Raw genomic sequence first — 15,425 nt, forward strand, 5'->3', positions numbered from 1 at the left:
TTAGTGCTCATTGAATCCCTTTGGCACAGGTATAATGTTTCTATCTCACAGGAGCTCCCCGAGAATGCCATTTTAACGATTGACGCTGAAAAAGCCTTTGATCGGGTAAGCTGGGATCATCTGTTCTTTTCCTTGGACCAATTTGGGCTTACAGGGTTCTTTAATAATTATGTGCGTTTAATTTATAGCGCTCCTTCATCGGCCATCATTGTTAACAATGTAACCTCTCCAAGATTTGTTTTAAACAGAGGGACTAGACAGGGCTGTCCACTCTCGCCCCTGTTATTTAACATCAGTTTGGAGCCTTTGGCCATATTATTGCGTCAGGAGTTGGATGGCATCTCTCTGGCGGGGGAGAAATTGGTCCTGCTTTTGTATGCGGACGATCTGCTACTATTTCTTTCTAATCTGAGGACTACGCTGCCAAAGTTACAGAATATTATCCAAGACTTTAGTGAGATTTCTGGTTTTAGGGTTAATACCACGAAATCAGAATTAATGTGGCTACACAAACACCCCTCACTTGTCATTAAACATCCCTTCTTGGAAGTATCACAAATTAATTACCTAGGCTTGCGGTTAACCAGAAACCCGGAGGAATGGTACAAGAATAACTACGGGTTCGAGTTGGCACACTGTAGTAAAAAACTAGAAGAATGGTGCATGTTACCTCTCTCCCTATCTGCCCGCGTGACATTGATTAAAACAGTTATTTTTCCTAGATTGTTGTACATTTTTCAAAATATACCGTTGTTTATACACAAAAAGGATATTGTTGAGTATAACAGGGCTTGTTCTAGATTCCTATGGAAAGGTGCCAAACCGCGGATTGCCTGTCATCGTTTGATGAACTCCAAATTGGCAGCAGGTCTAGCCCTCCCTAATATACAAATCTACAATTTAGTTATTCTCGCCAGATTCGCTCTGGACTGGGTAACTGAAAAAGATCAAATCTCTTTGTGTGCCTGGGAATCGCAGATAGTGGCACCCTTCCAGCTAACGGCTTTACTCCATTGCCCGTTAACATCACTTCCTTCAAATGTATTTCTTTTTCTTACATTTAGAAATATTATAGTGGCATGGCAAAGACTTTGTACAGAATTGGATTGCTCTCCATATGTTTCGCAATATTTACCAATATGCGGTAATCCGAATTTTACCCCGGGTCTTTCCAACCAGATATTCAAAGACTGGGCATTAAAAGGTTTAAAAACTATGCATCAAATTTTGGGTACGGATGGCTACCCACTACCTTTTTCCGATATAGCGAACAAATTTGACCTCGGGCCTCGTGAATTTTATGCTTATCTTCAAGCCAGACATTATCTTTACGAGTTACTTAAAAATTATGGAAAGAACTGGTCAATAGGTGAACTACAGCCAAGGATATCTATTTATGCAGCAGGACTGTACCCAATTTCCCCATTATATTTACTTGTACTCCAAAAGTCCTCTAGTTCACAGGTCAGTGAAATGGTAGTAAAATGGTCTACCCAATTCCCTGAGATAAACGAACAAACTATAGTCGGAAGCTTTAAATTAATCCAACAGTTGGGTGCCTACAGTGTGGCGAGAATCTCAGATAAAAATTGGGCTTCAGAGGTATTTTACCCCCGGTGCTTTATCTAAATGGTACAATACAAAGGTTCTGTGCCCTAGATGCTTGTCAACGGATGCTGACCTAGTACATTGTCTTTGGGGTTGCCCCAAAATTTTTCAATTCTTATTGGATGAATACAGTTTTGAAGCTGGAACATGATTTGTTACCCATTGAGATTTTTTTCCTGGTACAATTCCAAGGCATTAGTAAAAATTTTAGTCTTTTAAACACAATCATATTAATAGGACGTAATCTGATCCTCAAATTATGGAAGGCCCGTGAAGCACCTAAATTTGTTCATTTTAAAGCGACCCTAATGAATCAATTTACGACGGAACAGTTTAATATTCCATATCCACAAGAAGAGCATTTAGGGGTCTTTTTCAGGAAATGGGAATTGTTTGTTCTTTCCTTGCCCTTGGTACTCCAAAAAAAAAATGATAAAACCATTCATTGACTCCGAGTTTGTTGTAATTAGTATCCTTTCGGGTCGCTTTCCGCAAGAATGGGCACTGGATGTTGAGTAATAGGGTTCGGGGGGGCCCGACAGAGTTGTTGTTTTTTTTGTTGTTTTTTTTTGTTTCTTATGTTTTGGTTTTGTTGTGTCCTGTTTTATTGTTTTGGTTTGCTCTAGGTGTGATTCTGGTTAACCAGATTTTATTTAATAATTGAAAATGGGGAATAAGATAAAAACAAGATTCTCCCGTAGGGTAACGGTAATCCAAATTTTCGATTTGTTCTTTCTCGCTTACTCATACTGGTTTAACTGTTACCGACTTCTTAGAATTGTTCATTGATAGCTAACTCGCTAATAATGTTTTGCATTCTTTTGATAACACACTGTTATTGTATTTTTTTTGAATTGTCATTATTTTTCCCTAATTATACAAATAAATATAAAAAAAAAAAAAAAAAAAAAAAAAAAAACTGCGCATTTAGAGCGCAAAAATAGGCCCCTCCCACCATGTACTGCATGCCAGAGGGGCCTTAAGAAAGTACTCCTAGGAGTATCTGATTAGCCATGTGGAAACTAGGCCCCAAATAAAGAGTTATCTCCCTCAGAGAAAAAACGTCCTATTTATGAAGTCATGTAAACGTTTTGTCACTAAGTAATAACATGAGTATTACCCTGTTTTGTAAGCATGATCCCAGTCGCTGTTAAATCACTGCATCAGGCTTACCTCAATATACACAAGGCTCTGTCAGCATTTTCTAGAACTCATTTCATCTCTCTAGAAATAAAAATACTGAACATACCTCAAAGCAGGTAATCTGCAGTCCGTTCCCCCAACTGAAGTTGTCCCATGCTCTTCAGTTATGTGTGAGAACAGCAGTGGACCTTAGTTACAAACCGCGAAGATCATCAAACCTCCAGGCAGAACTCTTCTTCTAATTTCTGCCTGAGAGTAAAACAGTACAACGCCGGTACCGTTTAAAAATAAACTTTTGATTGAAGGTAAAACTACACTAAGTCACCACATATCTCTTGATGCTTCCTTTCTTGTCGAGAGTTGCAACAGAATGACTGGGGGTGGCAGTTAGGGGAGGAGCTATATAGACAGCTCTGCTGTGGGTGTCCTCTTGCAACTTCCTGTTGGGAAGGAGAATATCCCAAGTAATGGATGAACCCGTGGACTGGATACACCTTACAAGAGAAATAAGCATAGAATAATTCACATTGTTTATGTATTAAATTAAACATTTAAAAATAAAAATTGTTTTGTTACATTTCAGCACAATGCATTTCATATATACAAGTAGCTATAAACAATTTAAATACAAATTGATATTGCATGCTGCAGCCAGGGGGACTATTCTAATCCACTGTCTTTTGGAGGGCATCTTGCACTTTTGATACACCTGGTCAATTTAAATTTCATATAGGTAAAGCTGTCACCTCAGTGATCACCTGACTAAATGCCCTCACAAGTACCTAAATTTCAAAGAAGTGTTTATCTTCATATAAACAAGGACTTTAAGGTATATTTATATAACTTTGACCTGCACATAGAGGATTTATGCAAATAAATACACATTTTATTTACACCAGGTGATAACTATTACCACAGTTATCACCTGTCTTTTTAAACAGAGGGCCTCCTGGGCTTTAAAATAGTGGTCTTCTGAATCTGTAGGCCTTTTTGATTAGGCATTATAGCCCTAGAGAACCTATCACAACAAAAATCTGTTTGTTTTTTAATTTTAAATATGCTTAAAATTAATATTCCCAAGGAAGACACATTTGAAAGAACAGACAATTGCTTGTCAAAAGGTGGGTCTTAGGTTCTTCTTGGTCTTATGGAAGCTATCAAGGGGTTTTAATACTCAAACCCAATCCAGCTCCCTTCTCTACTCTGCAGCAGCCTGGCACTTCCTGGGCTTGATGATATCACCGATGTCACACACACATGCCCACCTCATAACTGCTTGAAGTGCAGGAGTGTTATTACCATCTCTGAAAATGCACCCTCACAAGGAGGATGACATGTAGTCATTAAGACTCTAGGCATTGTGCCGATGACAACTACATGTCCTTCTCTGTACTTAAGGTGGTAAAATCTGATTTCAGAACATTAAAGTGATGGTAAACTTTGCCCTTTTTATAAATATTAGTGGTATTTTTGATGAAGTTTAATTAATCAGTTGAAAAAAAGATGCGCTTTTACTTACTTTTTAATGTAGCTCTGAAATTACCTTGTGCTTCGGATGGCCACTTAAAAAGTAATTTATTTTTTTGTGAGCTAAAGGTTTGAACTGTTCTCCAATCTGTGTTCTAGCAACAACTAAAGTGCTGTATGGCTAGAGCGCTGATTGGAGATAGTTGAAACCGCTAGCCAGTGCACTGGCTATTAAAAGTTCAGTGCTACATTATACAACAAGTTATAGCGCATCTATATTACAACTGATGAATTCAACTCCATCTAGAATATTGCTAACATTCTGGATCTGTTTTAACAAAAGGAGAACGTTTACCATCACATAAAAAGGTTTTCTCTTTAATATAAAATTTCTGATGAGTGGTAAGATTTGATTTCAAAGTAAAACATTTCAACAAGAAAATGCCTTTTCTCGAGTATGAACTTTCTGATGATTAATAAGAGATGATTTCCGAGTAAACCATTTCCCACATTCAGAACATGAATATGCCCTTTCTTCTGTGTGAGTTTTCTGATGACTAATAAGAGTTGATTTTAGAGTAAACCATTTCCCACATTCAGAACATGAAAATGCTTTTTCTCCTGTATGAATTTTTTGATGAGTAATAAGATTTGTTTTCTTGGTAAAACATTTCCCACATTCACAGCATGAAAAGTCTCTCTCTCCTGTATGAACTTTATAATGAGTAATAAGATTTGCTTTCTTGGTAAAACTTTTCCCACATTCAGAACATGAAAATTCTTTCTCTCCTGTATGAATTTTCTGATGAATAATAAGCGTAGATTTCTGAGTAAAACATTTCCCACATTCAGAACATGAAAATGCTCTTTCTCCTGTATGAATTTTCTGGTGAATAAAAAGAGTAGATTTCCGAGCAAAATATTTCCCACATTCAGAACATAAAAATCTTTTTTCTCCTGTATGAATTTCCTGATGAATAATAAGTTGTGATTTCCACGTAAAACATTTTCCACATACAGGACATGAAAATTCCCCTGTTCCTGTATGAATTCTCTGATGATTAATAAGATGTGATTTCCTGGTAAAACATTTCCCGCATTCAGAACATACGTTTCCTATGTAGCATCTTCTATTTTTGAAAAGATCGAAAGAAGTATCTGTACTCAGATCATGACTAGGATTATTGCAGCTTGTGGAGCTACCTGTTAAAAAGAAATAGAATGGGAGTAATGTTATTTGTAAATAATATAAATATTTTATTTTTAAAACATTTAACTGTTAGAAATTAGTGTCTACTACAAGGGGAGGGGACCACTATGCTAGAGGGCAGTTTACTGGTCACTGTGGACTATTTTTAAATTACTCCCCAACATCCCATAAATAGAAATTAACACTTAAATTAAGGAATCCTAATTTAGTACGAAGAACCACTTTATCAGCATGAAAGATAAGATAAGGTGAATCATACTGCAAAGCTGAGAGTTCAGAGACTTTCCGAGCAGAAGAGATAGCAACAAGAAACAAAACCTTCCAAGATAATAACGTAATATCTATGGAATGCATTGGCTCAAACCGAGCCTGCTGCAAAACTCTAAGAACAAGGTTAAGACTCCAAGAATAACCCTTGGATTCACACCAATAAAGATTTTTACGCCATTTCGTATGGAAAATCTTCCTAGTAACAGGCTTGCAAGCCTGAATCATGGTCTCAATTACCGACTCAGAAAAACCCAGGCTTAGACAGAACTAAGCGTTCACTCTCCAAGCAGTCAGCTTCAGAGAAACGAGATTTGGCTGAAGAAAGGGACCCTGAAGTAGAAGGTCCTTCCTCAGAGGCAATATCCAGGGTGAAAGAGACGACATCTCCACTAGGTCTGCATACCAGATTCTGCGAGGCCACGCAGGAGCTCTGAGAATTACTGACTTGATATGAGCAATGACTCATGGAAGGAGAGTGAATGGAGGAAACAGGTATGCCAGCCTGAAAACCCAAGGAACCGCCAGAGCATCTATCAGAGCGGCCTGTGGATCCCTTGACCTTGAACTATACCTCGGGAGCTTGGCATTCTGCCGAGACGCAATCAGGTCCAGCTCCGACACCCCCCATTTGAGGGTTAAGCTGGAGAACACCTTTGGATAGAGCTCCCACTCCCTGGGATGAAAAGTCTGTCTGCTCAGAAAATCAGCTTCCCAGTTGTCCACTCCTGGAATGTGGATGGCAGATAGGCAGCAATTGTGAGCTTCCGCCCACTGAATAATCCGAACCATATCTTTCATGGCTAAGGAACTTCGAGTTCCTCCCTGGTGGCTGATGTAAGCCACTTAGGTTATGTTGTCTGACTGGAACCTGATAAACCGGGCTAAGGCTGAGTCCAAACCATCAGAGCATTGAAAATTGCTCTAAACTCTAAGATGTTTATGGGGAGAGCTGACTCCTCCCGAGTCTAGAATCCCTGCTCCTTTAACGAGTCCCAGACTGCTCCCCAGCCTAGCAAGCTGGCGTCCGTGGTCACAATCCCCCAGGAAGGTCTCCGAAAGCATGTTCCCTGAGAGAGATGTTCCTGAGACAGCCACCACAGGAGAGAGACTCTTGTCGACTGATCCATATCTATCCTCTGAGACAGATCCACATAGTCCCTGTTCCATTGCCTGAGCATGCATAACTGCAGAGCTCTCAAATGGAATCGAGCAAAGGGAATGATGTCCATGGAAGCGACCATCAGACCAATTACCTTCATACATTGAGTCACTGATGGCCGAACAGTAGACTGGAGAGAGAGGACAGAAGAGAGAATTTTGGATTTTCTGACCTCCGTCAGAAATATTTTCATCGATAGTGAATCTATTATGGTTCCTAAGAAAACTACCCTTGTAACTGGAACAAGGGAACTCTTTCCCAGGTTCACTTTCCATCCGTGGGAACGTAGAAAAGACAACAAGATCTCTGTATGAGAGTTTGCTTGTTGAAAAGACGGTGCCTGAACCAGAATGTCGTCCAGATAGAGCACCACTGAAATTCCCCATGACCAGAACACTACCAAGAGAACCCCCAGAACCTCTTTAAAAAATTCTGGGAGCTGTAGCAAGGCCAAACGGAAGAACTACAAACGGGAAATGATTTTCTAGAAAACCTAATCTTAGAAATTTGTGATGATCCCTGTGAATAGGAACATGAAGGAACGCATCCTTCAGGTCTATTGTCGTCATGAACTGACCCTTTTGGACCAAGGGAAGAATGGAACGTATAGTTTCCATCTTGAAGGATGGTACTCTGAGAAACTTGTTTAGACACTAAGTCTAGAATTGGTCGTAAAGTTCCCTCTTTATTGGGAACCATGAACAGGTTGCAATAAAACCCTAGACCCTGTTCCTGTACTGGAACTATCACTTCCAGGTCGGAAAGGTCCTGTACACATTTCAAGAACGCCTCTCTTTTTATCTGGTCTGCAGATAATCTTGAGAGATGGAACCTGCCCCTGGGAGGAAAGGTCTTGAACTCCAATTTGTAACCCTGGGATACTATGTCCACAGCCCAAGGATCTGGGACATCCCGCACCAATTCTTGGGAAAACTGTGAAAGTCTATCCCCCACTTGATCCGCTCCCAGACCGGGGAAGAGCCTTTATGCTGATTTAGAGTCAGCTGCGGGTTTCTTAGATTGCTTCCCCTTGATCCAAGACTGATTAGGTTTCCAAGATGGCTTGTACTGTTCCTGCTTGGAAGAGGGAGGGAAAGGCTTACCTCTGAAGTTACGAAAGGAACAAAAATTACTCTGATGTCCTTTTGGTCTACTCTTCTTGTCTTGTGGGAGAAAAGACCCTTTTCCCCCTGTATATCAGAAATAATTTTTGTCAGATCGGGTCCAAACAAGGTCTTACCCTTGTAAGAGATCGTTAGAAGCTTAGATTTAAAGGAAACATCGGCTGACCAAGATTTCAGCCACAATGCTCTGCGTGCAAGCACAGCAAAACCAGATATTTTTGGCTCCCAACTTAATGACCTGCAACGAAGCGTCAGTAATAAAGGAATTGGCCAACTTAAGAGCCTTAATCCTATGTTGGAGTTCCTCTAAAGGAGTCTCTACCTGGAGAGAATCAGACAAGGCATTCTATTCTTCCATTGGATCCTTAATGGAGCAGTTATCCTCAATAGGTATAGTAGTTCTCTTAGCCAGAGTAGAAATAGCCCGTTCTACTTTAGGAACCATTTGCCATGAGTCCTCAATGGAGTCAGCAACAGGAAACATCTTCTTAAAGACAGGAGAGGGGGAATAAGGAATCCCAGGTCTCTCCCCTTCATGTGCTTAATCTCAGTGGCACAGTCTGGCTGGAAAGACCTCCACAGAGGAAGGAAAATCAAAGTATTTATTAAGCTTGTCAGATTTCCTAGGGATGACAGCGGAAGGAATATCTGAATCATCAAGAGCAGCAAAACCTCCTTTAACAGTACACGGAGGTATTCATCCCTAAATCAGAAGTATACAACTTCAGCATCAGATGAAGGAATTATACAGTCCGAATCTGAGATTTCACCCTCAGAGGCTACCGACGTATCTTCCTCATTAGATTATGAGAGAAGCAATTGAGGTAGCAGAACTTTCCTCTTGCATTTTCCCTGTAGCATGGGAATGGCAGCTAATACCACAGGAAAACGCAGAAGATACTTGGGCAGACATCTCTGCTTGCAAATTTAAATCTCCTGGGAGATTTGAGAGGAACCGCAGGGCACTGCATGTGATACCATTAAGGCTTGGGACATTGAGAAGGCTGTGGCATTGCCTGAACAGCCGTGTCCTGAGAGACGGTTGGCTTAGAAACAAAAAGTTTATCTTTATGCATTATAGTTTTCTCTGTACATAAAAAACAAAATTGCAAGGTTGGTATAATTTGGCTCTCTAAGCAAAGCCGGCACCTGTCCATAGTAGCAGGATCCGGATCCATAATGCAGAAAAAATATTTAGCAAGTATACTTATATAAGTTACTTCCCCTTTAAATGTTATAACAAGGTGCTGTCCCTTTAAATCCTTTAAGACAAACAATGCACCCAACATATATAAAAAGTTTTCACATCAATTAGGCAGCAATTTGAAATTAAAAACGATCTTTAAAAGACACCTCTACACCTCAGTCAGTGACTGAGGTGACTACCTGCCTGCCCACTTGAAACTTGCTCTCAGTCGCAACCGCTCTGGTCTCTGCAACGTAAAGAGAGCATCACGTGATTGGCTATGGAAGCTGCGCCACAGTAGTGAAAGCTCACGCTTCCAGCCGACAACAAAGAGAAAAAGAAACTAAACAGCTTTCCGACTGAGAAATCTGTCAGAGCCGGCTAAAAACATTGCGATTGTGCGATCAGTGCCCAAACACATTGTATTAATAAAAACAACAGATGCAATATTATAGAGCCCAAAAATTAACCCCTGAGTCACCAAGAGAGTTAACTCCAAATACATAAAGGAGATTAATTCAGTCTCTATTGCCACATGCATATTAACGTGACTGCTTACTGCCCAAATAACATCCTAAATCTAGGATTGTAGTACCACAATAGCTGCAGCTTGAGAAATTGGAGTAGATTTAACCCCTTGAGTGCCAGCCTCCTATCCCCAGAAGACAAAAAGGTTCTTACCTGCACATCTAGCTGTCCGGCAGGAGGACAGCTCACCTGGTATGAAAGGAAGCCACTCCTTACAGAAACCTGTGAAAAAAAGAAAGATCAGAATAAACCTACTCTGGCTTTCTATACAAGGGCAGTAACATGTTAGGAAAACACAGTGAGGCCCACCTCAGAAGTTCCTAACTGCTTAAAAGTCACCTCTACCCTACTGAATAGATTAACGTGGAGCACGGCTAGACCCAATCTTAAAAATGAAAGAGCAGAGCAAACCTACTCTGGCTTTCAAAATAATAAAATCTTGATTGAAGTGATCAGATAGCAAAACTTCACCTCCTCCAAGCACTGAAGGCAAAGAGAATGACTGGGGGTTATGGGTAAGGAAAGTGACATTTAACAGCTTTGCCTGTGGTGCTCTTTGCCTCCTCCTGCTGGCCAGGAGTGGTATTCCCACTAGTAATTGATGATGCCGTGGACTCACCATATCTTAGGCAAGAAAGAAATTAATCAGGTAAGCAAAAATTTTGTTTTCTTTCATATGACATAGAGAGTCCACAATTTCATTCCAATTACTAGTGAGAACCAATACCCAAGCTAGAGGACACAGAATGAAAAGGAGGGCGAACAAGACAGGTGGACTTAAACAGAAGGCATCATTGCTTGAAGAACTTTTGTCCCAAATGAAGACTTAGCCGAGGCATAAGTATCAAATATGTAGAATTTGAAAAAGGTATGCAATGAGGACCATGTGGCTGCCTTGAAAATTTGCTTCACAGAAGCTTCATTTTTGAAAGCCCAGGAAGAAGAGACAGCCCTAGTGGAATGAGCCGTAATTATCTGAGGAGGCTGATGTCCAACTGTCTCATAAACTAACTGGATAACACTTCTCACCCAGAGAGAAAGAGTAGTAGAAGTGGCCTTCCAACTCTTATGCTTACCAGAGAAAACAACGAACAGAACACAAGATTGCCGAAAATCTTTATTTGCTTGAAGGTAAAATTTTAGAGCACGCACAACATCCAGGTTATGCAAAAGACGTTCCTTCTGAGGAGGAGGCTTGGGACAAAAAGAAGGAACAATTTCTCGATTAATATTGCGATCCGACACTACCTTAGGAAGAAATACCAGTTTAGTATGAAGGACCGCCTTATCTGCATGAAAATTAAGGTAAGGGGAATCACACTGCAGAGCCGAAAGCTCGGAAAAACTCTGCAAGCAGAAGAAATAGCAATAAGAAACAAAACCTTCCAAGATAACAATTTAATATCAACAGAATGCATCGTCTCAAACGGAGCCTGTTGCAAAACCTTAACAACAAGATTAAGGCTCCAAGAAGGAGCAACAGGTTTAATCACAAGCCTGATTCTGTCCATGGCCTGAACAAAAAATTGAACATCTGGCAGATCTGCCAGACGTTTGTGCAAAAGAATAGACAGTGCAGAAATCTGACCCTTTAGAGTGCTGACTGACAAACTTTTCTCCAGGCCCTCCTGAAGAAAAAACTAAATTCGGGGTACCCTTACCCTTCTCCAAGAGAAACCTTTCGATTCACACCAATAAAGGTATTTACGCCATACCTTATGGTAAATCCTACGAGTAACAGGCTTACGAGCCTGAAGCATGGTATCAATGACCTTCTCAGAGAAGCCACGCTTAGCCAAAACCAAGCATTCAATCTCTAAGCAGTCAGCTTCAGAGAATCCAGATTTGGGTGGAGGAAGGGACCCTGAAGTAGAAGGTTCTTACTCAGAGGTAATCTCCAAGGTGGAAGAGATGACATCTTCATCAAATCCGCAAATCAGATCCTGCAAGGCCAGGCAGGAGCTATTAGAATCACAGACGCCCTCTCCTGTTTGATACGAGCAATAACTCGTGGAAGGAGAGCAAACGGAGGAAACAGGTACACTGGACCGAAGTTCCAAGGTACCGCCAGAGTGTCTATCAGAGCAGCTTGTGGATCTCTTGATCTTGAACTGTACTTTGGAAGCTTGGTGTTTCTACGCAACACCATCAGATCCAACTCCGGAACCGCCCACCTGAGGAGTATCATTGAGAAAACCTCCGGATGGAGAGCCCACTCCCCGGGATGAAAAGTCTGCTTGCTCAGAAAATCCGCTTCCCAATTGTCCACCCCCGGAATGTGGATGGCAAATAGGAGACAATCGTGAGATTCTGCCCACTGGAGAATGCAGGTCACCTCCTTCATTGCCAATGAACTCAGAGTAAATCCTTGGTGGTTGATGTATGCCACCGAGGTGATGTTGTCCGATTGGAATCTGATAAACTAGACCAAGGCTAATTGAGGCCAAGCTGTCAAAGCATTGAAGATTGCTCTCAACTCTAGGATGTTTTTTGGAAGAGAAAAGAGAAGACTCCTCTCGAGTCCAAGAACCCTGCGCTTTTAAGAAACCCCAAACTGGTCCCCAGTCTAACAGGTTGGCATCTGTGGTCACAATCACCCAGGACGGTCTCAGGAAGCATGTACCCCAAGACAGATGGTCCTGCGAAATCCACCACAAAAGAGAGTCTCTTGATAGGGGATCCAGAACTATCCTCTGTGAGAGATCTGAGTGGTCTCCGTTCCATTGACTGAGCATGCATAGCTGTAGATGTCTCAAATGGAACCGAGCAAAAGGAATGATGTCCATGGAACCAACCATCAGACCAATTACCTCCATGCAATGAGCCACTGATGGACGGACAGAAGACTGTAGTGAAAGGCAAGAAGTTCGGATTTTCTGACATCCGTTAGGAAAATTTTCATGGATAGAGAATCTATAATTGTTCCCAAGAAACACACCCTGGTATCTGGTACTAAGGAACTCTTTTCCAGATTCACTTTCCACCCGTGGGAACGTAGAATAGAGAACATCTCTGTATGAGATCTTGCTAGCTGAAAAGATGGTGCCTGAACCAAGATGTCATCCAGGTAAGGCGACACCACCATTCCCTGAGATCTGACCACTGCTAAAAGAGCCCATAGAACCTTTGTAAAGATTCGAGGAGCCATAACTATGCCAAAAGGAAGGGCAACAAACTGGAATGTTTGTCCAGAAATGCAAACCTCATAAACTGGTGATGTTCCCTGTGATTGGGAACATGAGGATACGCATCCTTCAGATCTATGGTCGTCATGAACTGACCCTCCTGGACCAATGGAAGACTGGAATGAATAATTTCTATGTTGGGGGACGGAACCTTGAGGAATTTGTTGAGACACTTTAGGTCTAGGATGGGACGGAAAGTTCCCTCCTTTTTGGGAACCACAAAAAGATTTGAATAGAATCCTTGACCCTGTTCCTCTACGGGAACTGGAACAATCACTCCCAGGGAGTTTAAGAAGGCCTCTCTCTTTACCTGGTTTGCAGATAACCTTGACAGGATAAATCTTCCCCTGCGGGGGGGGGGGGGGAACTTGAATCCTATTCTGTAACCCTGGGATACTATGTCCACGACCCAAGGATCTGAGACAATGCATATCCAAGTCTGCTGAAAAAAGGAAAGCCTACCCCCTACTGGATCCAAGACTGGATCGGGGCGGTCCCTTCATGCTGATTTATAATGACTTGCTTTCCCTTATTCCAAGGCTGACTGGACCTACATGAGGTCCTGGATTGCTCCAGCTTGGAAAAGGAGGAAGAAGACTTCTGTCCTTTGAAGTTACGAAAGGAACAACAATTAGAATTCTGGCTACCCTTAGCTCTATTCTTCTTGTCCTGAGGTAGGAAAGATCCCTTTCCACCTGTAATTTTGGAAATAATCTCAGCCAGACCAGGATCAAATAAAGGCTTGCCTTATAAGGTAAAGACATAAGTTTGGACTTGGATGTTACATCTCCCGATGATAAAGGCAAAGAATGACTGGGGGTTATGGGTAAGGGATGTGACACTTAACAGCTCTGCTGGGGTGCTCTTTGCCTCCTCCTGCTGGCCAGGAGTTGAATATCCCACTAGTAATTGGAATGAAATTGTGGATTCTCCATGCCATAGGAAAGAAATTACTCTTTATTGCTTGTGTGAACAAATAAATCAGTATTGATTGTTTAGAATGTTGCATTTATACTACATGCTCTTTACTTGAGCTCATGAAAAATTTCTACACATTAGATTATCATTTCATATAAAAAAGTAATGTAAAATATTTAAAATAACTACATAGTTGACTGTCACAGATTTTAGACAGCCAAGGCTCCGCCCCCACCCCCCTACTACATGGATCACTCCCTGTTACATTAGATTTGGCAATTTCATGGTTTACGGGATCTCCCAGATGCATGCTATGTGGTGTGTTGCGGTGTACACTTGGTCATGGAAGAGCTGATCTATGACCGGGAAAAAACCCTCCTAGGCTGGCCAGGCTCCTGGAACTCCTGGTCGGCCGCCTCTCAACGGACACCCGCCTAACCCCTCTCAGGCTTGCAGGGCTCCTGGAACTCCCGGTCGGTCAAAGAACAGCATGACACCCAATAATTTTACCCCTGGTCGCTCCAGCGGCCCTTTGCCCCAGAGCTTCGCTCTTTTGGGGATTTGTAGCCCCTAGGGAGGACAAGAGGTGGGGGAATAACCAGAGGGGAGCTCTTTTGGGAACAGGGTTTTTTGGACACCCCTACCCCATAACTTCAACGGACTGTATCTACGGCTTTCAAATGACACCATGGAAGTGCCCCCGGGATCACCCCGAAACCGCTACCCCTGGGTCCTGGCAATATGTGGGACTGTGGCTGCTATGGAGCTGCCGGTCTGTCTGAAGGGGCAGGAAAACTGTGGGATTGTCCAGTGTCTTATCAAGATGAGCTTTGTGTATAAAAGTAGCGAGTGTTTCCCAATAAAATCAGTTACTGTTTCACATGAATGCTAGCATGCTAAAATCACTATCCTGGGCTACATAGCAGCCTGTTCCAGGCAGAGGAAGGATCCTCTGGCAGAGTTACCTAGTCGGGGTAGCCGGAGTCTGCCACAGGGTGGGACCCTGAATACTGGTGCTGTCGGGCATCAGGGGTGGCTACTGGCTGTAGTCACTTGCCAGCTACATAGCTGCAGTCGGCAGGGAGGAAGCAGGACCCGTTTGGCTCAGCTACCCAGTCGGGGTAGCCAGGGTATCCATCACATTGGCTGGCAGCGGTGGGATCTATTTCTTCCACACAATTCCTGCTGACAGAGGAGAAGGGCCACAGTAGCTGGTAGCTATGGAAGCTGAGTTTCTAAGGAAAGTACAGGAGGCACTGGCCCAGCAGGACGGTCCTATTTACCTACAGGACGAGTTGGAACAGAGGGACCTGATCCGCTGGGACCTCTGGTGGTAGGCTCTTCAACAGGAGCGGGACGATGGAAAGGCCCTCCCCACGAATGACACGAGGTTCCGGGTTCAGCGGACCTTGAGAGTGCCTTTCCTGGAAAAACAGCAAAAGAAGGAATGGCTATCTGTCCTACATAGACTGGTCCAGCAAGAGCTGTGCACTGCAAGCGCACTTTACAAAAAAGGGGAGAATCAACGCTAATTTCTACCAAATGCCAAGTATAAGGAGGGCCCCTCTCAAAGGACCCCAGGGGAGACAAGGAAATCGACAAAAAGATATACTGGCGCTAAAAAAGC

General features: G+C 42.3%; 1 protein-coding gene across 1 annotated transcript in view; it reads right to left on the bottom strand.

Annotated features, from left to right (window-relative positions):
- Positions 1 to 2,677: 2,677 nt before the first annotated feature.
- LOC128658035 (gastrula zinc finger protein XlCGF8.2DB-like) overlaps positions 2,678 to 15,425 on the bottom strand; it is a 91,029-nt gene continuing 78,281 nt past the window's right edge. Inside the window, exon 5 of the mRNA XM_053712482.1 lies at positions 2,678 to 5,421. Coding sequence (XP_053568457.1) covers positions 4,649 to 5,421 — 773 coding nt within the window. The 3' untranslated portion in view covers positions 2,678 to 4,648. The remainder of the gene's footprint in view (positions 5,422 to 15,425) is intronic.

The sequence above is a fragment of the Bombina bombina genome, chromosome 4 (assembly GCF_027579735.1).
Source record: "Bombina bombina isolate aBomBom1 chromosome 4, aBomBom1.pri, whole genome shotgun sequence".
Lineage (NCBI taxonomy): Eukaryota > Metazoa > Chordata > Amphibia > Anura > Bombinatoridae > Bombina > Bombina bombina.